The sequence below is a fragment of the Alosa alosa genome, chromosome 7 (assembly GCF_017589495.1).
Source record: "Alosa alosa isolate M-15738 ecotype Scorff River chromosome 7, AALO_Geno_1.1, whole genome shotgun sequence".
Taxonomy (NCBI): Eukaryota; Metazoa; Chordata; class Actinopteri; order Clupeiformes; family Clupeidae; genus Alosa; species Alosa alosa.
Window position 1 is genome coordinate 29,734,434 of NC_063195.1, and position 24,313 is coordinate 29,758,746.

Consider the following 24,313-nt stretch of genomic DNA (forward strand, 5'->3'; position numbering starts at 1 on the left):
GTGAACAAAAAGCACCGTACGCCGCCGCTGCCGCCGTGGAAACCACACTGACCTCTCTCCAAGGAGCTTCTCAGCTGTGTTGTGTTTTTTAGTTTTGACATGATGCCACGAAAAGACCTCCTAAAAGACTTCTCTTTGTTTTTTCTTTGTTTTTTTTTTTTTAAAGAGACTTCAAATAAATATTTGTGAATGCACATGGAGAGAGAAAGAAATTTAACAAGGAAGGAATTGTATTTGTAACAGCAGTTTAAGCTAGTATTTTTTTCCAAGACATTTTGTACATTGATATTACACAGTCTTGTACACAGTTCTAGCGCTTGATATTTTTTATTTATTTGGGATTTTTGGCCCATTTATTTTTCTTTTGCTCGGACTTGGCTTACACTTTGTAACTGATAGGACTGTTGTGTTTCTCTCTAACTGAGCATGCATTGTATGTAGGAGATGCCAGCAATTTATGCCTTTTTCGAATTTGGCTCTTCATTTGAAAAGGGATGCTTTTTGTTCTCCTTTTAGTAGTTAAATATTAACGGATTATTTAAAGATTGCTTTGTAAATTTTACAGCAAGAAATACACTGTACAAAACATTGTATAATAAACAACATATGTTTATTGTAAATTTGACAAATGGTTATATTCATTCCAGTAGGCCATGATGTGAAGGCCAAATACAATGAAGTTTGTCAACCTTTTTTGTCCACAAGGTGGAAGCAAAGTATCAGTAGATTTGAACTCAAGGCAGGTGGGAAAGTTACCCATGAATGCTTTTAGATATGTTTACATATGTTTTTGTCCTTTAATCTTTTTGTCTAGTTTGGTGTAAATATGTTAAGTAGTTATTTCTTCAATATATATATATATATATATATATAATATATATACATAACTCGTTATGTTATGAGTTATGTAGTAAGCTAGCTGATGACACTTCTCACATAGTTGATGAATCTGGCAGCGGAATGATAGCGCATCAGTGACGTTTAAGGAGTGTGCAGGAGTTTCCCCCACCATCACCACCACTGCTATGCACACACCCCACCCTCCGGGCGTTTCGGAAGCGCAGAAGAAAATCGATGGTCATTTGTCATTTAAAGTGGCCATGACATTGTATACTCCTCTACAGGCCAAAAGGCCTACCACCACACAGTCATAATAGTCTATCCTGCACATTCAGATGTTGCGCAGTTGCGCGTTTGAGAAGGTGTTGGACGTATTCACCCGATTGGAGGGCTGCCACTGCAGATGAGCTTCGGTAGTGAAGCGAAGTTTTGTCCTCTTTCGCAACAAGCTGAAGCACGGCCCGCTCGCAGGTTTGGGACGCTTTGGTGTTCACCAAGATGGATCACTATCTGAATTACTTATAATCGATTGACCTTAAGCTACCGGTTGTGTGGATTGCAGGAGATTGGATGTAAGTAAGCTACAAACTGGGCATGTCTGAATTGTTTTGAGTACATTATGTAGGGTTGAGTTTGGCATGTCTTGTGACGAGCGGGATATAAATTGTATTTGTTTTGAGCGCATGTACAGTATTGTTATGTATCTGTTAGGCTATCCAGACTGAATTGAGGCCATTCTGTAACCTATCATATGTGCGTATAGAGTATGATGAGGATTGAGGAACATTAGCCTCGTAGAAAAGAGACCGGTAAACTAATCGCGACAGGTAAGTAAATGAAGCATGGCATTCCAACAGATATGAAAAAAAGTGTTCAAACTCTTCAAAGAATATTGAAGCAGGTGAGATCGGTAGCAGGCTAGTTGATGGGGCACTGAGGGTTATCTAGGCTACACGAAATGGATGACGGACTGTGTGAACAATGTATTACACCCCAAAAAACGTCATTTTGAGAGAGTAAACCATACAGATTATGTAACTTTGAGTTCCTTTTTCACTTTGTCGATTTCACTCTATCCAGTGGCTACCGAGACATATTCTACATAGCAGGCCGCGCGAGGAACTATCTATTTTTACGCACGTCTCTACTGTACATAAAATGCAAATGTATTTCTTTAGATGTGGTTGCATCTTCGCACCTCTGTAACCCAAATATGTCAATTATCCAGGCTCTGTATTCATTATAACTCTTTCCATTATCACGCTAAAAACAGCATATTATCCTCAGTAGGCTACTTCTCATCCCACAATTTGTACAACCTCAGTGGCATTAATGGACACACCCTGAGCACTAACTACAGTTGTGTGGCAAACCTGTCTCCCCTGTCCCGCCGGTAGGCAGTTGTCAAGATGATCCCGGTGAATGAGTTCCGGAACATTGCCTCAGAACAAAACCCCCGGTACCGGGTCCTGAAGCCATGGTGGGACGTGTTCTCCGAGTACCTTTGTATCGCCATGCTTATGATCGGGGTGTTCGGCTGCACTGTTCAGGTAAGACACACAGGAAGCCATTGCATTCGAACTGACTGTATCGGAGTGTTTATCTTGACGTTGAAAGGTTTGATGAGGTGGGTCACAAGACTACTTTTCATCTTGAGTAAAACACTTCCCACTCAAGGTCAAACCATTTGAGAAACAAATGACTGTACTGAGATAAGGCCAGGAAGGAGTCGTGTGGGAGTTTGTGCCATGCCTCCATAAGCAAGTTAGGAATCAAAGGGAAAGGGCATATGACAGACATTGACATCTGCAGATATCCTGAAGTGCTGACAGCCCTACAGTAGGTCCCTGTGTGTGTGTGTGTGTGTGTGTGTGTTAATGCTATTTCACTCAGCAGCAGGAGAAAAGTGCAAGTGAATTAGAACATTTCCATCACCAATACTAGCTCTTCTCAACTCATGCTGTGAGACAGCTGAGTTTATGTTGTAGTAGGCTTACTTCTAAGAGATCTAAGAGATTGCACGCAGACATAAAATGGGTTGAGAAGATGTGAGCAGCTCTTCTTGTCACCAGAATGTCTGGGAAAGGGCTTGTGTTTTCCATATCTGAATCTGTATTGTATGTGAGAAGTTACATCTGTGGTAATCACCAGCCTCACATTTCATAATCATTGCTCAAACAAGGCTAATAATGCTTTGACAGCTGTACATATCTGGTAAGAAGCTGATGGATTTACAACACTATCTACAACTGTTTATGTAGCGGTATCTTATCAACAAAGACCTTTAGAGGATTATCAATTCTGGTAGGCTGTCCAACATTTTTTTTATCTTTCCTGATGTCAAAGCATGAGAATGAGAGTAAGAAGAGAGCGAGGTATGAATACCTCTCACAGAATTAACACTGTTGTGTTACACCGAGTTGTCGAGTGACAGTGATTGGGTGAACTCATCAGCAAAACATTTGCCTCAGTGATGCCCTGTTAGCGAGCAGACACAATCTTACTCTTGCCTTTGTTTGACTCCTCTGACCTACTTGCAATAAAATTGGATTAGTCACTCTTCGTCCCCTTGTATTCCATTCCTCACATCTCTGGCCGTTATAATAATCTGTTCCTTGAGGACTGTCTTAGCATCGTGTTCCCACAGTGTGACTTAAAAGGTGAACAAAACGTATTGATGCAAAGCCCATGATGTGCTGAATTATAAAACATCTGGTCTCCAAATACATTCAGATAAATGTGCCTAATTTCCGATATGGAATAATTCAGTTATTTATATTCATCTTTTGTTGATTTTCGTACAGTTGACTTTTGAAAATCTTTATAGTAGTGAATGACCTGTTTGTGACCTGTATGGTTCCCACACCCTGTGAATGGATTTTCCTTTTTTTTTTCTCACGGTTCCACTACAATGACTTTTGTCTTTTCTTTCATGTTATTAATGCTACTTTATGACATTGTGACAGTGATCCCCAACATTTTGTTAATGATAATTTTCCATTCTTTCTCAGCTGACACAGGAGAAAATCTCGTGTCTGCCGAACCGTATCGTCGGCCCGACCAAAGCGGATGTGAACTGCAACCACGTGCGGGAGTACCACGCCAATGACAGCCTGTGGGAGTTCAGCATCACCAAGGAGCTCAAGCCCAACGTGCTCGAGGTGTTTGGCCGCAAGAACGGCCTGGACATTCACCAGTACGTCTTTGTCAACCACTACTGCTACGAGCGCGCCGTCCACTGGTATGCCAAGTTCTTCCCCTACCTGGTGGTCATCCACTCGATGATCTTCATGGTGGCCAGCAGCTTCTGGTTCAAGTTCCCGGGGACGTCCTCTAAGATCGAGCTCTTCGTGAACATCCTGGGCAAGTGCTTCGACTCGCCCTGGACCACGCGGGCCATCAGCGAGGTGTCGGAGGAGCGGGGCGAGGAGAAGTTGGTCAACTGGAGGAAAGGAAGCAGCATGTACAAGATCAACCCGGACAGATTCATGGGCACCGACGGGGAGAACGTGACCTTGCTGCGGTCCGCGTCGGTGGTGTCCAACCCGGAGATGAAACTGCCGGAACCTGCTGCCTCCGTCTTGGACAAAAAGGAAGGAGAGCAAGCCAAGGCACTCTTCGAGAAGGTAAAGAAGTTCCGCACCCACGTGGAAGAAGCTGATCTTCTCTACAAAATGTACGTCATTCAGACGTCCCTGAAGGTCTTCAAGTTTCTCCTCATCACTGCCTACACTGCATCATTGGTGCCCAACATTGAGATAGTGGTCAAGTGTTCTGTGCCCCCAGATCTGACCGGCTTTGACATATTCTGCTGTAACCACAACAAGGCCAATCTTTTTTCTAAACTGGCCTATTGCTACATCTGTTTCGTTGGAGTGTATGGATTGTTGTGCATATATTCCCTGTACTGGCTTTTACATCGGTCTCTGAAGGAGTATACTTTCGAACATGTTCGCCTGGAAACGGGCATCAACGACATTCCTGACATGAAAAACGACTTTGCCTTCCTCCTGCACCTCAGCGACCGGTACGACCCGCTCTACGCCAAGCGGTTCGCCGTCTTCCTCTCCGAGGTGAGCGAGAGCCGCCTGCGGCAGGTGAACCTCAACCACGATTGGACGGTCAAGAAGCTGCGCACACGCCTCAGCCGGAACGCCAGCCAGCGGCTGGAGCTGCACCTCTTCATGCTGCCGGGCCTGCCGGACACCGTCTTCGACATCCCCGAGATCGAGTCGCTCAAGATGGAGCAGCTGAGCGGCCACGTCACCATCCCGGCCGCGCTGACCCAGCTCACCGAGCTCCAGGAGCTGGTGCTGGTCCACTGCCCGACCAAACTGCAGCTGGCCGCCCTGGCCCACCTGCAGCAGACACTGAAGGTGCTGCGGCTGACCTTCGAGGGCGCCGAGCAGGTGCCCCTGTGGCTGTACACGCTCAAGGCTCTGGAGGAGCTGCACCTGAGTGGACCGCTGGGCGCTGAAGCCTCGCGTGGCAGCGGCAGCAGCAGCAGCGTCTCGCTGGACTCGCTGCGCGAGCTCAAGGACCTGCGCGTGCTCACGCTCCGCGGCCGCCTGACCAAGCTGCCGCCCAGCGTGGTGGACGTGGCCAGCCAGCTCCAGCGGCTCTGTGTGCACAACGAGGGCGTCAAGCTGCAGGTGCTTAGCAACCTGAAGAAGCTGAGCGGCCTGACCTCGCTGGAGCTGATGGGCTGCCAGATGGAGCGCATCCCCAGCGCCGTCTTCAGCCTGAGCGCGCTGCAGGAGCTGGACCTGCGCGAGAACAAGCTGACCACCGTGGAGGAGATCCTGAGCCTGCAGCACTGCCGCCGCCTCACCACGCTGCGCCTCTGGCACAACGCCATCGCCTACATCCCCGAGCACGTGGGCAAGCTGCACGCGCTCGAGACCTTCGACGCCAGCTGGAACAAGATCCGCCGCCTGCCCGCGCGCCTCTACTACTGCACCAAGCTGCGCCACCTGGACCTGTCGCACAACCAGCTCTCGGCGCTGCCCACCGAGATCGGCAGCCTGCAGAGCCTGCAGTACCTGTCCGTGGCCTTCAACTCCCTGGAGTCTCTGCCCGAGGAGATGTTCTCCTGCAAGCGGCTCAAGATCCTGGCGCTGGGCAACAACAGCATCTCCTACCTGTCGTCTCGTGTGGCCAACCTGGCACAGCTGGTTCGCCTGGAACTCAAGGGCAACCGCCTGGAGTCTCTACCCCTGGAGATCGGGGACTGCCCGCTCCTCAAACTCAGTGGAATTGTGGTCGAGCAGAGCCTTCTAGAACTTTTGCCATCAGAGGTCCGTGACCGAATGGATGATGGTTAGAAACAGAACATGTGCCTTTAATGCCTCCGAACAAGCTGAAACATACTTCTGTGTCTTAATGATGGTCAGAGCAGCGGGTATTGGGAACTGAAGAACTCAGTGTTTACATTAAGTAAAATACCTGTATGAATTGCTGAAGCCCTTCACATTTTAGGGAGTGTTCTGCTCAGTAAAGAAGCACATGCACATTTATTCCTGTGAACTGTATGAGATCAAATCAGGTTGGTCTGGGCTTATTTATATATTTTGATGAAACCCTAGAGAATCTAATATTTTTTTATGTTGTTTAATACTTTTTTATTGGCATTAAAAACAATGCTAGTAAGAATGATGATGGATGCAACATTTTATTTGTATAACCTGACCTGTATATGTAGTTTTTCCCAGCTGTGCAATTTCACTTTGTTTGCTTATTTTTCTTAAAATGCCTTTTACTCAAGGCAATGAAAACCAGGTTAGTAACTCATTGACTAAGCGTTTTCTTATATTGATTGACCATTCCTGTACACAGTGACATTGACTGTTCTTCACTTAACTCTGACGGTAAGTGCACTCCTGGTTTTTCTTAACTGTTTTCTTTTTGAAAACACTTCAGTCCACTTCAGTCCAACATCAAAGCAGTACAGCTTCAGAGGGCAGACAGAGTGACTGCTGTGTGGGAGTCCGAGTGTGATACACAGCTGAAAAAACTTTCCCCTTTTGCATCAGTCTCATGTTTTTATCAGGCTCATGTTTTTATCAGTCTCATGTTTTTATCAGGCTCATGTTTGGCGCTTGAGTTGAGCACACTGTATGTACTCAAGGGCAAGTGGGAAAAGGGGCAACAGCACTACAGGTTTTTCCAGAACTGTTATTCAAAACAGGTAGATATGCTGCCACCACCACCATACAATTACTTAGCCTAGGTTATTGTTTAACAAATTCTAAATGAATCCATTCCAACCCTAAACGTTTTATTTGCAAAATGAAAGGAATGTATCTATTGCTCATTAATAGCCATTCGAATGACCTGTAGGCCTAAATGACTGGATAATCAAGTTTTCACACAGTTAGAGAGTGCTGAGTTTCAGGTACAGTTGGACAATCGCCAACGTGGTGTCATGTCCACTCTTGTGTCTCTGTAGTAAGTGACACCAGCAGAGCCAGACGCATACCACCCTGATCTCCAAACACAATGCAGACAGCCAAAGCGGTCCAAGCGAGCTCCTCTCTGGGTCCTCCCACCTACCTGACCTGCACAACAAACCGATCAGACACACCCAGTGGAATTTTCCAAAGGTGTGCGGAACTGGTTAACCGTTGAACGAGAGGGAGCACTGGCACTATCTGCCAATCATTTGCAGGCCCCGCCTTAACCTTACAGCATGACATGAGTGTGGATGGAATTTGAGTGTTTGTGTAACAGGAGCCGATAGTCAAACAGTTAGAGGTGCTCTGGAGCATGTGAACAGCCTCTGAGCAATGACTAAATGCGTTCTATGACCGTTCTGAATTAACATACGTCTGTTTTCATGGTGTGTCCAATATAATACAATTTCACACTATCTCTGTCTCTCCAATGAATTATCTGAGAGGGTTTCAGGGAGGGGGGTAATGATGATAATGTATTGTGGGTTTCAGTGGGTGGGACAATTATGAGATATATATATATATATTTGAGAGGTTGAGTGGGTGGGTGGGTTGAGGAAGTAACGCTGCAGCAAGCAAGCTCAGTAGTCTGCATTGCACTTTTTTCAACAAGGTGTAACATACAGAATATGAGCATGCTAATCTCCTGACTATTACTTAACTAATATTTGATACCACTTTGTACATGGTACATGAAAATTAATAGATTAAGACCTTTACAAAATGTCTTTATCTATGAATAATGCGGCAATCAAAATGGTTTCATGACATCACCAGTTTGCCTGAATGCCAAAGCAGTGACAAAGCACTTTTTAACCCTCGAAGGTGACTCGGAACACCTTGTGTGCCCTCTAGTGCCTGAAAGGGATAACATCCATCTTCCTGACATAACAACAACTCCTCTCGACTCTCTTGGTTGTATTCAAATACCACCACTGAAGCAAACATAGCTTGACAAAACCAAACATGGAAGTATAAAAAGAGATCACTGAAATAAAAAACCAACAGATAACATTGAATCAAGAGGACATCTGAGTACAACTGAACAAACATTGTGTGGGATGTGATACTGGCTCCTGTTGAGGATGTAATGGCTGTTTGCAAGGGTGAGGACTGTGGCCGTTGGCTGATGCCTTAAACACCTGGGGCCTGTATTACGAAGGGAGCTTAGATAGATAGATAGATACTTTATTGATCCCCAGGGGAAATTCAAGCTTAACCTACCCAGATGTAACCCAGGGTTACTTTGTTAAACCAGGGTTGACAAAACCTGGTTATCTTAAGTGGTGTTAATCGGTACTACGACGCTGATTATGAAGTTGATTTGTTGAGCCGGGGTTAACCTGTGCGTGTTCACATAAAAGGGGCGGGTTGCAGCGCAAGTCACCACTTTCAATGATGACGCGATCACCTTATTTTACGGATGAGGAATGCACAATTATTATGACAAGTTATGAGGAATTAAAACCGCTCTACGACAAAAATCAAATACGTCGGCAATGAGCAAAGCAAGGCTGTTGGCAACGTATTACAGATCGGGTAGCCTAAATGCCTAAAAGTAAAGTTTTATTCCCACATGTTCTTCAAAAATGTGTTACGGAGGATTAGTAGCTTACGGAATGTCTGAAATAAGTTGAAATAATTAAATAGCCTAATTTGAGTTCATAGAAAGACCTACAGATGCAACCCAATTCAGAAGTGGGCATATAGATTACAGTAATAAGGATAATTGAATGTTTAAGTAGCCCCCATTGACTGATTTAGTGTATGCCTAATCCTGTGAACATTTCAGATGCAACACCATTGCCAAACGCACATGGCAGCAGGTGAAAATGAAACACAAAAACATTATTCAGAATAGTAGGTTTATATAGTTGTAGCTTGCATTAATATTTCTTAATTATGAAAACATGTAGGCCTAGCTTATAGCCTTCACTTGGCCTCTGTTTTACAGCTCAACAAGAAACAGGTGTCTTCGAACACTACTATAGGAGGAAAGGCACCAGAGTGTTTTACAGTAGCAGAGGAGTTGGCCATCGCAAATAATAGTGGAAGGCCGATTATGGAGGGGGTTGAGGGAGGCATTCGGTCGGATTCTGGTGCTGTGGAAATGTGTTGCCTTTATGTGCAGGGTACAGTAATATGACATTCAATTCAACAAGTTTGTTAAAATGGTGATTTTTATTTATTAGGCCTACTGTAGGCTATGTCCGATTTATTTTAGGCTATTCTTGCTCATATATACCCCGCGTAGTACAGGCCCCTGCTGTAGTGGGGAGAGTTTGGAGAACATGAGGAGAACATGACAAAACGTCTCAGCATTTTCTGTGCGCAGTACAGAAAGAAGGAGGCAACGGTTGTGCAAGTGGAAGAACGCCGTTTTAGCAGAAGAACTGACGTGTCGCAGAGATCAAGGACCGGTCAATAACAAACATGGTTAGGGAGGACTGTCCACAGCACTAGGCATATTACAACAGACAAGTGTGGTGAGAGCTGGGAGGCATTTGTGGGAAAGTGATGTAAATGTGGGCGGTATGATTAGTGAATTGAGTGTGTTTGACAGATTCTAATCCAATCCAAATCTTTTAGAGGGTGGTGCTCAGACAGGTTCAAACAAACAATACACAGCAAAGGCTGGTGTGTGTGGGTGAGGTTTGGGTGGAGACCAGCATCACATGGATTCATACTTCTATTGAAAGAGCTGTCTCTTAACCAAGTAGTCTGGTCACAAGGTGTTCTACACTAAATACAGTACAAGACTAGAGATGGATGGCTTGACAGGGACTCTGTGTCTGTAATTGACAGAAATTGAAGTAAATTTGCAGACCTTTTTTGTGCGTGTGTTAAAGCAACATAATGTAATTCTCAAAATAATGGCTTCAAACTGTAAAGTTTAAAATTGACAAAAAGGGGAATTTCTGTACGCATCACGTCACTTTATGTGCCGAGGAAGGGAACCAAATAGTGGCTGATGCAAACCTCTGCGTCCCCACAACAAAACTGAGACATCAGTTTTGAGACATCGTCACGGGAATATGACTGTCATGACCAGTGTTCACCATGTGCTCCCAAAACAGAGCCCCTGGATTGCATAATGAATGACCATTATGGCTGCGGCCTATCAGGCAGGATACACTCTGAATCATCACCATGGACGACGTAGAGTTTTCTCTCTTTGGGTTTATAAAGTCGGCTTATCAGAGGCCATCTCTATGATGTTTCCACAACAAAGTTTTTGCATTGCTATGATAACAACTAACCTCACCACAAACACACGTCTGAGCAATCTGTCTCACCACCATGATGATGTCCAGTTAATGGTTATCTGTACATACAGTACATACTGTGTCTATTTATGTGTCAGTATCTAAGGATATTTCCCAGTAGATTTAATGTCCTTGTCCTTGGTGGAGAATGAAAAACACTTTCGGTTGTGTTCCAGAACAACTGAGCTCCATGAGAGATAGGGGGAGTTCCCAGTAACAGAGAAGTGTTGACACCAGCTGTAGCAAGCACTGAACTCAAGTCCTGATTACGGTAAACCCTGTCCGGTGGTTCCAGAGTCTACAGACGTGCTCACTCCTCTGAGCAAAGCGATTCCAGTTTTGTGACTGTCATAAATTCATCATGTTGAGCATGTCCTGCTGCATAACTTATAAATGTTCCTCTCCAGCTCAGTGCTGCCACTCAGCCTTGCCTACCTCTTATAAACTTCCAATGTCTGACAAAGTGAACAAAATGTCTGCATTCAGTACTGTAAGAAACATTCTGTATTAAATATGTGAGGGTCGTTAATCAGGCATACATGAATCTGACTCATGGCTGAGTGACAATGTCTTCTTTTCACTTTTCCCAAAAACCCCACTCTACTCTACACCTTAGCAAACCAAATAGACAAAAGGAGTCAAAAACCCAGGAAGGTGCTGCCAGGGATTAGTTGCAAGATGGGACAGGTGAGCTTTTGACTAGAAAAGCCTTCTGCAAACAACAGAGCCATTGTGTGCGTGTCCAACATGTTCCTTGTTAACCCAATCACGACCCTGCTGCCACACAAGCACTCGCTTTCAGCTCTCTCCAAGCCCACAGGTGACCCTGTGCTGGAAGACACATCATGATGCTGGTCGAGTTGTTAATGCCTTTGTAAATTAGACTTTTACGGCTCAGGTGACACAGTACAGTAAGATAAACATCCTCTTCCATAATTTTATTCTATTCCATTCTATTGAGGTGGATAGAGGGTAATCCAGCTTAAAGTGATCATTTCATCGTTTCATACGCCATCGTTATGCATTTAGCTCTAGAATAAGTGATCACTGCATATGAGGCCACAAAGACTTAAACAAAAGCCAAGAACATGTTATACTAAGTGCCTTCTGGGATGTAGGGGAATGTAGCACCATACCCTCAGACCTTTAACCAAATATTTCAACAAGGGTTCAGCTGCATCCTGTGAACTTGTGCATAACCTCCTTCAGCCCTATACATCTGTTTGCATTCACAGGCAGGCGTGTAAAACAGGAGGGTAAAACTAGACATAAAAATATGATATGAAATGTTGACATGGTGGTAAAACTGAAACAATGATTTATTTTACACATATTTTGTGTACTATAAAGATGTTTTGGCATCTGTTAATTAATTTTACATCCATATTAGATTGGAACTGTCAGAATCTCCCCAGCATGCACCTTGTAGGATTCACTGTATTCTGCCCTGAGGCAAGTTTTCAGTTAGCAGGTATTTTCAACCGGATTGTGTTGAAGACAAAGCAAGTGCACACTGCAAATCAGTTTTCTACAAGAATGATGTAGTTCTGTGATATTCTGAGCAACAGGTTGAATCGTCTCCAAGGTTTGTGAGCCCTCTTGTGGTGACAGTGACACTAGAATGGATAAACTGGTTAAACCATATAGTGATATGAAAACACGTCCACTAGAATGGATAAACTGGTTAAACCATAATGATACTATAAAAAAACACATGCACTACAATGGATAACCTGGTTAAAACATAGTGATACTATGGAAACATGTCCAGACAAGGAAGCATTGTATGTTACTATAGTTGGAATCTTATTTTATTTCTTTTATTTTTTTCTTCACCATGACCTTTAGAGATAAGGTTAATGAAATCTAGTAATAATGAACAAGATAGATTGAAATTGTATTCTTTTTACATTTTCTTTATTCTACATTATCACGGCTTAGTGGTATGAAAATCTCAAACATCAAAGGTAATGTTTGGGCTCTTGAGCAAGCAGAAAGGCTTTGGCATTAACTCAGAGCTCAGGGGAAACTGGTTACAGCAGCAGCATGTGAACGGGGATAGTTCAAAAATCATGTTATATGCAAATTTACCAGTTTGCAATTTGTCAGGCTGTCCTCAGACCTGGGAAAATGGTCTTTACATAGCATCTGCAGACAAAACTGGACTACATCCTGTTTACAAGCAACAATAGCAAAACTAGTAGCCAAGGTCAGTTATAGGCTCTATTCGCCGGACATGTAAAACCAAAAGAATGTACCCTTTACTACAAATAGTGCCAGCACAGTGTGCACTTCCAATATAATTTAGTCGCCTACCTCTTTTGACTTGTGTAACAACTGAAAATTCTTTTTGATAATCTGGAAGGATGATGAACAACTCAAAATGAATAAATATGGGCAATACTTTATTTGTGTACTAAAGAAATGAAGTGTGAATACATCAAAATTGTTGTAGGGTTTATGTGTATTTTCATAAATAACAATAAGCATTCCACAGTGGTAAACATAAAATTCCTATGTACAATATTTCAATAAATAGTACATATAAATTCATACATTTTATATACAAGAAACAAACACATACATCTTTAAAAAAAAAAAAAAAAAAAAAAAGAGAAAAAAAGTTGCTACAAATTCATCAGTGCAAACTGCAAAACCAACCAAAGGGAGGAGTGCAGCCGTCATTTCATATTTTCATAAAAATCAACAGCTCAAATGTCTACTCGAGTGTGTAGACAAAATGGACAAGAAAAATGAACAAACAAATGACAATTCGTCAATCTACAAATGTGCATGGCAAACTCCCAAATGAAACGAGGTTTGCAGTACCTTCAATGGTACATCGCTGTGCAAAAACAAAGATGTGTCATTTCCTCCAAAAAATGTTGACACTATAGGCTACTATGCGGCTACCAAACTACCACAACAGGGAAAATCTAAGGATACACATTATTACAAATCCTATATATGAAATTTCACCGAAAAAGAATGAGAGTACGGGAACTCCCGTGTCTTCTGCTATGACTTGAATGTCAGACTAGATTCTAACTGACGTTCCAACAGTTCGACCACGTCTGGCGTGCAGGAGGCCCTGGCGACGTCCAGGGCTGTCTCCCCACTCGTGTTGTGATGGCTGAGGTTGGACCGCGGCGCGAGGTATTCCACCACGTCTCTGTAGCCCTCGCGGATGGCGATGTGGATGGGGAGCGCCCCAGAGTTGTCTGGAACGTTGACTGATGCACCGAAGTCCACTAGAGCCCGGAGGGTGTCGAGAAAGCCGCCGCGGGCGGCGTCATGTGCAGGAGTCACACCAAAGCGGTCCTGGATGTTGGGGTCTGCACCATGCTCTAACAGTAGACACGCCACATTTGTGTTCCCCATCATCATGACCTGCAGACAGCAATAAACATCAGTCTGTTTACAATATCCTGTTATCTAGTAAAGGCATCTACATATTGTTCCTCACACAAGGCTTATATACATGGCTGTGGTTATGGGATTTGGCAGATGCTTTTGTCCAAAGCGACTTACAAATAAAAACAATAAAATAGATAAAATGAACAGTAAACAGTTTTAAAATGTTGGTAAGACTACATTAAAGAGAATACAAATAATAAACAATAATGTCAATGCAATCAATAGCCAAATGAAAATAAACAAATACTATAATGTACAAACCATAACTCATAAGAAACGCTTAATTAACTAAGTGCATGCTGAACAGATATGCCTTTAGAGCCCTCTGGAAAGACCCAAAACTATCACAGGAACAGAGAGCACCAGGCAACTCATTCCACCAACATGGAACCACTGAGGAAGAGAGTCTTGAATTTGACCTAACATTTATGACTGGTCGACACAACAGACACTCATCAGAAGACCGCAGTGGGCAGTTGGGGATGTACAGCTTGATCATAAAATTGAGATAGTAGGAAGCAAACCCAGTAAGTGTAAGATTTAAATGTAATTATGGCCACTATAGGAAGCCAATAGAGAGTAACTAGGAGTTAAGTAGATGAGATACAGTACAGGAGACATCCACATTTTTTTTTTTCAATCTATATCTATTTATCTATCTAATTATTTATCAAATTAAAAGACACAAAATTGCATATGAGCATAATGAACTATATGACTATTGTTAACAATGGACATATTAAATAATTGGAAAAATGGACATTTCTGTAAAAAAAGGAAAATGTAAACATTACAATGTAACGTTATTGTTTGTGTCCTAAAGGTAAAAAAGTTATGGTTAATTTTCAGAAAATCTGCTAACAGCTAACACGCGTATTTATTGCCTTCAACAAGTTATGGGAAACTTGTTTAGTGCCAAGTAAGTACGTAATGTATAGTTATTAGCAAACGTTAATCTCCAGCCAACGCCCACTCAGGTGCTAACTGGTAACGTTATGGGTTTTACCACGTCACTCGTTCACCAAAACAATTTAGCTACGAAGCAGAGTAAAGGTCACAAACTGTGAATGATGAATATTTTACCTGTAATGCGGTGCGGCCAAATTCATTGACCGTGTCTGGATGTACCCGGCATTCCTCCAGCATCCGTCGCACTTCGGCTGTATTCCCTTTCGCAGCGGCAGTGGTCAAGCCCTTGCCAGCATCGTTCTCACTTAAAACCATGGCGGTGGCGAGTTTCTGCTCTCGACAACTGCTATCACGACATACAACCGGGGACCTATGAAAATAATAAAAGAACAATTCAATCAACCTGCTTGAACACGTTTACGTTAACCTGCATTCTTGGGCTAGATAAAGTTAGCTAACGTTAGCTACGAGTGCGCTTATTTTTCAGACATGCTAACTATTTAGCTTACCAGCTAACGATAGCTAGATAACCATTTAATTCAACAGGCTGTCACACTACAAAACGTGATGTTACCTTTTAAAAAGTCACTAGCACAATAATATATACCCCCAAGGACATCAGTGGTAAAAACTGCGAAAGCGAAAACTGAGATAAATAATACGATAATGTAGTAGATTAGCTAGCTGGCTAACGTTGCCTAGCAGTCCGGCTAACTGGTTTTTAAAAATAGGGAAACGAAACAATAATCAGCGACGACAGCAGTGCTCTCTTACCTCGTTCAGTCTTTTGCCTGTTGTTTTGTGGATATTGCGGCCGTTAGGTATCCTCTTTGCTCTCCGGCTACTGTTTACGTCTGCTTTTCAAATAAATCACAACAAATAATAGCGTTTTCGACGTTCCAGTACCTTTAATTTGCGCGCTGAGAATAACCAAGAGTTAACTCTAGTATCTCTTTACAAACGTCGATGAAAGTATCTCGACCAATAAGAAGCCACAAAACGTCTGCTGTCATTCCACATTGGGTGAAAAGGGCGGAGTAATAGTGTGGTTGCTACAGTATCACCGTGGTAACTTGTCTCTCCACCAATGATAACGACGAGCGTAGAAGGCGGGCATTTTGAGAACGTTATTTGTAGCTACAAGTTGTTCATTCATCTTTTCATTCTTTGATAGTAAATTTCTGAAGCCGGTGAGAAAAAGGCGGGTTACTAAGCAAATTAGTACAAGAACGTCCCAAGCAAGTCGCGCTTTAGCATTCTGTCACTTAAGTCTGCCCAAAATGCTTTTACTGCTAAGTCAAACATAATGTTTGGTAAGCTAATTATAGGCTATAACCACATTATATTAAATAACATTTATGAAAACAAATATTTAATACCCCCCTGCTCCTTTTGGTAAAGTCAAGTAAAAAAACAAACGTGTAAATTCTGCACAATTTAATTGCACTTAAAGCGTATGTGATTATGAATTAAAACACAACCAATCATAAAATGTTTTTCCTGACATAATTTCATACAAAATATATTACAATTTTAAAAGTGGGCCACCAAGTATAGCCTAAGGCCTATTTGTGATTTCAACAGACATTAATCCAGCCTATAGGCCAACTCACTAGGCTATTACCAGGATACAACAGGCCTAGCTTCAACAGTGTGCATTGGACAATGATGTTCAATATCATATCCAAAGTGATCATATACGTTTGTAGGAGTCAGTGTGACATTCAAAATAGCTTTCCATGATAAGGTCATTGGGTTTGATCTTCTGGGCCAGCTTTGCCTGGGGTAAAGGATCTTGTAACATCACCATAGCCTACTGGTTTGTTCTCAACTGGTAATCTAAATAAAAGAAACAAGTCTTTTAGAATTGGATGGGTGAAAAAATGTATACATTTAAAAGGAAATATGAAACATGTCAATATACCTCCACTTTGTGTTATGTATCTGACCCAGGGTAGAGCCTGGTAACCGCTTTTCTCAATGATTTTCATGTACCGCACCTTGATAAGAAAGGAAAGCATTAGTAACAACTGTCAGCCTTTGCATTCCTGGCAGTAAAGGAATGACAATAAATGGAAATAATTTCACAATAACACACACACACACACACACTTAAAATACCTGTATTCCTGACACTGTGAAGTATGGGATTTCAAACTTGACTGTAATCGGCGGCTTGCCCTCCATCTCATCCTTCTCCACACTGGGAAGCCCAAAGTGAGCGCGCATGAGAAACTCCTTTCCTCCCTTGAGCAAAACACACAAAAACAAAAATGTGACTACGCACATACTCTCAGTCATTCCAATCATTCCTCGCCAATCCCTAGACGGTCATCAAATAACCATGAGGAGGTGGTGAGGGGGCTTCACCGTGGTCTTTGTTTGCAATAACATCTGCCTGCAATTACACTCACGGGGAAGGATTTGATGGTCCACACGACAAGGTTTTTCTCCGGGACGTACTTGGCGTGGCCGGTGCTTGTTTTAAATTTGGGGGAATCTGCATCACTGGGCACGGGCACTCGCACCTCCACGTTATTAGCAACAGACTGCTTTTTAAACTGACCCTTTGCCTGAAAAACAAAAGAGGAGAAAGTTTCATGGTTATAGGTCGTCATGATTAATCAGTCTATATGGGAGCTGAGTTGTTCTTTGGGCTGAGTGTGAGGACACAGATCAATGGCTAATGGCTAATCATTGCCCCTTTGATTTCGGTTTTCCACTCCCACTCTTTAATGACCTTGTCCTCTGACCCAGAAATTCTGTGCAATGCAGCATTTTATTATTTTATGCATGGTGGGCATCAGATCGAACAGGCAAAGTGTAGGCCTAACAGAAGCATCAATTTGGCACGAGAGTAGTGGGATGTCAATGGATAATTGCTGTACCTTCACCATAATCTCTACACGGCTGTGGGAGAACTTCTCAATGACCGACTCTATCCAAACCAGAGGCTTCACCTGAGGAAGAGAATGGATTTTGCTGTATCAAGATATACGGACACCAAATCCAACATCCAGGGTACCAGAACGACGCGTAAGAAGTTCAGTCTTACATGAGTGTTGATACGGTAGGACATGAGCTCTGATTCACCGTCCGGGGGGATGAAGGAGATGGTGCGGTCACTTTCGAAGCGCGAGAGACGCACACACTGATGAAACTTGACATCTTCCATGGTCACAGATTTACCCTTGTCTCCTACAAAAACACAAGACACACACACACACAACTAAAGCTAGAAACACTGCCAACTACAGACTGTAAGTGATTTTAACCATTTCACTGTTTTTAACATGAGGAAAGTTGACATGCATGGTTCTTCTTTGTATGTAACATGACGTAAGAGTAGGACGATAAGAGTGGTGTACATTTACTTATGATCTTAAGAATTAGGAAAATATCTCCGTGGGCAGATGAAACCTGATTTCAAAGTTGTCAGGTGACAGAATTCCCCCACATTTCCTCCGTTCCTTGACACAGTATACTACTGACTGACTCTCAATGTAAATTCCTGTGAGGTGATTGCGGACACGTACGGCCAGTGAGAGAGAAGAGCACTCGGTCATTGAGGCCGAGCCTGAGCTCGGGCATGCCAGAGAGCATGGTCTTCAGTTTGATACTGCCCACGATGTCGCTACTCATCACACTTCCGTTGGCGTTCACCTGCAGCAAAACAGTCCTATGCCGTTATTATGATAATACATTAGAACAACAGCTAATGTCAGGGACATGGACAAGGAAGTCCTGGCTCTTGATGCCAGTAATAAGCTTATACCAATGGATGTTAAAAAGCAGATAATTTTTTGCATGCAATTACTGGCATTACATCCATATCTGTTACATGGTTAGATAATTCAGATAGTGAAAGAAAACAATGGCTCACAAGCCTGCATTTCTGTGGCTGTACGTCTCTACACGCGAAAGTGGTGTAGAATACCAACCAGAATATTTGAATGAGATACAAATGAAGACAGAGATGTTCCAGAGCAACGCAAAGAAACAGAGACACCCACCAACACATTAATGGACTCTATAACATCAATGAAGACCTCGTTCTTTTTGTACTTGATGCCCTCCGACCTCCATGACACAGCGTTGGTGACTGTGGTGGGGACCCTGGTCTTTGCCACCTCTAACTTGGTGCCTTCTTGAGTGATGTATCTGCACCAGAGGCAAAACGGGTTAGACAGACAGAAGTAACCCTCCATCCTGAACGTTCAAAGGGCACGCAGGTGAAGCCTGTTTATACATAATTAGCTTATATTTAAAATAGGCCTACTGTACATGACCTGAATAACAACTCTGCATATGTGTGTGTCTGAATGAGTGTGTGTGTGTGTCTGAATGAGTGTGTGTGAGTGTGAGTGTGTGTGTGAGAGAGAGAGAGAGAGAGAGAGAGAGGAGAGGTGGAAGGAAACGGTGTAACAAAGTGTGATTGGGAGACAGGCGGCATCTCTTACTCCTGGAGGATCTTGCTATCAGTGGTCTGGGGGAAGCCAAAGTCCATCAGCTCATCCAGGAGCTCATACACCACCACAAAGTTATCCTGAATGCTCTCCTCCTCCAGCTCCTTAAAGTACTCCGTAAACACCTACATACATACAAACAGGTTGGTTAATCTAAAACCTGCAGCCTATTCAGTTTTTCTTGTTAAAAAAATGCTTTTTTGGGGAGTGGTATTCTGTTTACCTTCTGTAGTTAACAAACAATGTAAAGGAAACAATGAATACAAAATAGGTAAATTAAAGTTAGGTAAACAATTAATAGTAACTATTTAAATTTTTGACAAAAACATAGATAGTGTGCCTTTAGTTAGCCTACATAATTCTTCATTTTGGAAATCGTATTGCAAACCTTTCCTTTCATTCTATGCAAAGAGTTTTTATATACTTTGACATTTTGCAACAGACCTGTTGACCTCCACTACATAACCATGTGGCCACTGATTAACACCAGGCCTTAAAGAGTAACAGCATGAAGATGAGTTTTAAGGTAAAGGAGGAGACAGCCTATTTATATCAGGGTGAACACATATAAACACTCTATAATACAATTGTATGTTACAGGATTGATTTGTCCAGTGCTGTACAGTAACAGGGACTCACCTCCACAAGTTTATACAGGAAGGCGTAGACCAAGGACGCATTCGCGTTCTTGTTGGTAGTGGCCACCACTGATCATGAAGTCAAGGACATACAGTTTACAATTTTCTTACAACTGCCAGTTGACTTCCCATACTTGCCTTGCGTCTAAAAGCCCCTATTGAATATACAATGAACAACTCATAATACTGTAACATTTATAAAAAAAAATAAATTAAAAAAGGTTTAAGGGTGAACACAGGGAGAAATTTAGCTAATTTATCAAAATCAAATGACCTCTCCTGATTAATTTTAAATCATTACAATTATGTGGACCCAACAGACAATAACATAAACTACCCTATATAGTATTTAGACTGCTGTTGTTCATCACAATTCTAGGAATCACACAGCATTTTACATCATTGAGACTGGAATTGACAGAATTGTTTTTTCTAGGATACAGTACAGGTTGCTGTGCTTGACCCACAGGAAGTGGACATGGCCGTGAGATATGACGGGACAGAGAAGACCCTCTTCTTCCTGCTGCATGAGTAGGGGCAGGAAGTGGTCAATCTCAGCCATATCTACCTCGCCCTTGTAGTTCCGGCATATCAGCACCTAAAAGTAGAATGGGTTTGCAGTCATCAGTGTTGTGCAACAATATGAGTGGCATGATGCCGCTGGCATCCAGTGCCTGTAGCATTCATTGCACATTCAAACATTCATCGCCTATCTTAGATCAGTCTCAAGTGGCACTAGCCTACATGTGATGTCTTTAATAATGTGCCAGGCTGGAAATCACCTAAGAAAATGCACTCAATTCATTCACTGCCCCCTCATTCATTCTTTTGTGACGCAGCAGTGCATTGGGGTGTGTCAGGTTACATCTCAGTCTGGCCTGGTTAAATACTAAGCCTTAGGCTAGTTTGTATAAGACCAATAGACCTATCACTCAACAATAACAAGGCGCATGCAATAATTTTTCTCGTGTTCTAAAGCTAGTTGTTATGAACTTTCAGTTTTCCTTCCTTTATTTTATGTCAGAAACATGCAGACATGAAAAAGTGGTAACGTTAGTCTAGAAGAGGGTTTCAGTTTGATAATTGAATTTTGTTTGTGCTCTAAACGTCAGTTAGGCTATTTTATCTTTGAAGTTGCATGAGAAAGGGCTGCCCTTGAAAGGTTTTTCTTCTTCGAGACCTTCAGATTACATTTAGCATTCACGGAAGTAGGTCTATTAGTAGTAGACTACAATGAGCGGCGATGACTTCATCAATAAACTATTGATTTCATGAATGTGGTCATGGTAAGAATTGTTAACCTATACCCACATCCCTCAAGTTAGCCAAAAACGTGTAACATGGCCTGAGGTGAACTAAAACAAAGTCTAGGCTACCACAAAATGTTTCTGCAATCGTATCAACTGTCACAATCAATAGCTCAGCGTGCGCGATTACCTACCTTTCCTTTCAAATCCAACACGAATACTGCTGAAGCTGACATTATTGAAATGTTTCAAGACCAATACAATCTGATCAATGAACTTTAAGATAAACTCTACAATGATCCCATTAACAATGTAATTTTACACAGGTAGGCAATCTAACGTGTCATGGATTCCTCGGTTGCTTTCCCTGTTGCGTGTTGACGTCATCGTGCGACAGGTAAAACATTTACAGCATCACCTGTAGCTTAGGTCTTCTGCTTATGATTGCAAATAGTCTTCTACGATTAGCCGTGCTACCTATACGCTTCGATAGTCCCATTCCTGGGCTATATAGGCCAGTAGCCTACATTTAAAGTTCTAGGGCAAACATCCTGTGTCGTTTGTTTCTGGCCAAACTAACGTCATGTAAAGCCAAATTATAAATGTAGCTTATATGTTGAGCTAGGACTATTGAAGGCCAAGATTTCTATAAGAAAATCTATTGTGGCTGCCTGTGTAAGTCTGTCACATTTGTGTCTAAGCTTTGGCCCTATGAATTTGCTTCAAGGGGAAATTCAGGGTCTCAGCATACAGGCATCACACACAACATACACTTACAGCATAAAAAGTAATATAAGGATATAAAAACCACTGAACAATAAAGACAGAAGAAGATAAAAAAAATACTAAAATACTAAAAATACTAGATATACTAAATCAAATATCCACATAGTGTGCATAAGGATGAATAAGCATTAGGCGCTTGCAGTGACAGGGCAGGGACTGAGCCTGTGATTCTGTATGCATGGAAAGGTGCTCTATGAGAGTGAGTGTCGGTGCAGATAAGTAAGTCCAACAGTGCAACAGTGCAAGAATAAAGTCTAGAGACCAGCATAAAATAAATAGGACTTATAAGAGAATAATGTAGACAAAGTAATATAAAAAACCATAGCAGTGCAAGAATAGGTTGAAGTAATAGGGTTACAGCCGTTGGTGAAATAAGTATTAAGTAAGGCCACAATCCAGGCTGTGGGAGGGAGGGAGGGGTTGTGCATATGTGCTAATATAGCATGTAAACAGTGTAGCAGTAAAAAACAGTGGGCCAGTGGACAGTCAGTACACAAACATGGAGAAGGTTGAGAGGCAGACGGACTATGCAGAGAAGTCTATTTCTCCTCTTCCCTTTAGTGAAGCATTGAACAGTTCTATGGCCCTGGGGACAAATGACCTAAATAATGACAAATGACAAATATCCTAAACACACTGTTTTCCATTGACCACTATATCTTAATTTATTTGATAGGAACTTAATAAAAGGTTATGAAATGCTATAAGATGAGAAGCATGGTAGAACAGACACATTAAGGGTAGACAGACACACCTATGGAATAGTGGCCAAGGATATGTATTTCAGTTCCATGGATTTCCTCTAGATGGTGTTACAGTCTAAATATTCACAATGCACATTTAAAGTGACGTTTTCAGCAATAAACCACTTCAACACATACTGTAGGCTACAATGACTGTGCCAAGTTTTAAATTCAGTTGATAAATATTTGAGACAATGCTGCAAAAAACAATTCTGGAGGAGTATTTTGGAAACATCTAAAAAAACGTCCATGTCTTGATCCCTCTGCTGCATAATCCCCTGCTGTTCCAAAAATAAACAACAAAAAACATTGCAGTGTTTTCAGTAAGCAACAGGGAAAGTAAAAAGCTTTGAAACATCCTGAATAATGACAAACCTTCCGCTCCCAAGTCTTACACTGTAATATAGAGATGTGAGTCTGATCTGAGGTCAGTCATTCCAGCTGTTCGGGGTGCTGAGCGGTGTGTGGCTAAACCACTCACGTGAATGTGGTGCGTACATTGATCTCTCTTGCAAAGATTATAGAGTGCTAATTTACAAGGTGCTGATAATGACCTTTTGTATCGCTTCACAATCCTCAAACCTTGTCGGCTGTGTGTGCGTGTGTGTGTGTGTGTGTGTGTGTATGTGTCAGTGGCAGAACAAAAGCCTCCCTCCCTGCTGTGTTGTGTCATGTGGTTCTGCTTGTTGAGATATAATCCCCCTTATTGCACGCATTTACCACCCTATCTGGGGCCCCGATCTGAGGCCTGACAACCCCACACCCACACCCACCCACTTCGCTGAGACATACAGAAGACCAAAAAAAGAGGGAAATCTCTGGGAAACCTACTTCAAAGTCAAAGTGGTTTGAGCTTCTTTAAACATGGGATGATTTTTTTTTTTTTTTTTTATAGCACAGAATTTTTCCCCTCCCAACTTTACCAAAATGCACAACATGAGGAAATCATTTTCCTCCTTTGTTGTCCACTCAGAATGAACAACAATTGAACGCAGCGGAGTCCGCCCATCTTAGTCCAGACAGGGTGGTTCCTGGGTGTCTCACTCAAACACACGCTTTGGAGGCTTATGTGAAATTATTTTTAATCAGAGGTATAACGTTTTGCAAGTCTGTAGAGGAACTCGGAGGTAAATCTGGAGGTGCGTCCTGCGTATATTGCAATATTGTTAAAATCGAATGATTTAAATCAGTGTTGCTACAGTGACTGTAGCCAAGTTTGTGATGGTCAAAAGACTTAAACTAGCTACAAACCTTGTTTTATTACAATGGCCCGTGATGGCTATCACACAGAGAATCTTATCAAAACAGCACTAAAATACACAAGAGTGTGGAAAAATGACAAAACTAACATTTCCTTCCTCTGCTCTGACCTCCTTAATCCCTTCTCTGTGGACTGATCTGGTTTTCAAAGAAAAAAAGGTGGAAATACCATGAAACTAGACCACCACCCTCTCACAAGTTTTTCACCAGCCTACTCCACACAAACATAATGGATTCACAGTGCAGTTCAGTTCAGCTGTATGGATGAAGCTGTCATATCTGCCTGTAC

General features: G+C 42.3%; 3 protein-coding genes across 5 annotated transcripts; 1 reads left to right on the plus strand and 2 right to left on the minus strand.

Moving 5' to 3' along the window:
- Positions 1-1,033: 1,033 nt before the first annotated feature.
- Positions 1,034-6,630, plus strand: si:zfos-323e3.4 (volume-regulated anion channel subunit LRRC8C). Of its 3 annotated transcripts, none has more exons than XM_048249085.1 (3): positions 1,034-1,412; positions 2,238-2,390; positions 3,852-6,630. In XM_048249085.1, exons 2-3 carry the CDS (start codon positions 2,250-2,252, stop codon positions 6,162-6,164), a joined length of 2,454 nt encoding a protein of 817 aa, XP_048105042.1. In that variant the 5' UTR covers positions 1,034-1,412; positions 2,238-2,249; the 3' UTR covers positions 6,165-6,630. The 3 variants fall into 3 exon arrangements, with proteins under 3 accessions (XP_048105042.1, XP_048105044.1, XP_048105043.1); XM_048249087.1 differs by having other exon boundaries at positions 2,242-2,390; XM_048249086.1 differs by lacking the exon at positions 1,034-1,412 and having other exon boundaries at positions 1,420-2,390.
- A 5,869-nt stretch (positions 6,631-12,499) lies between these two features.
- On the minus strand, positions 12,500-15,909 carry cdkn2d (cyclin-dependent kinase inhibitor 2D (p19, inhibits CDK4)). The gene is made up of 3 exons (XM_048249093.1): positions 15,659-15,909; positions 15,059-15,254; positions 12,500-13,948 (listed from the first exon to the last, which is right to left on the minus strand). The coding sequence occupies exons 2-3, from the start codon at positions 15,197-15,199 to the stop codon at positions 13,577-13,579; spliced, it is 513 nt and encodes a 170-aa protein (XP_048105050.1). The 5' UTR covers positions 15,200-15,254; positions 15,659-15,909; the 3' UTR covers positions 12,500-13,576.
- Positions 15,910-16,306: 397 nt separating this feature from the next.
- Positions 16,307-21,631, minus strand: ap1m2 (adaptor related protein complex 1 subunit mu 2). The gene is made up of 12 exons (XM_048249091.1): positions 21,430-21,631; positions 20,430-20,586; positions 19,990-20,057; positions 19,345-19,475; positions 18,898-19,045; positions 18,421-18,547; positions 17,940-18,082; positions 17,773-17,844; positions 17,299-17,457; positions 17,006-17,131; positions 16,809-16,884; positions 16,307-16,723 (listed from the first exon to the last, which is right to left on the minus strand). Exons 1-12 carry the CDS (start codon positions 21,469-21,471, stop codon positions 16,698-16,700), a joined length of 1,275 nt encoding a protein of 424 aa, XP_048105048.1. The 5' UTR covers positions 21,472-21,631; the 3' UTR covers positions 16,307-16,697.
- Between the last annotated feature and the right edge of the window lie 2,682 nt (positions 21,632-24,313).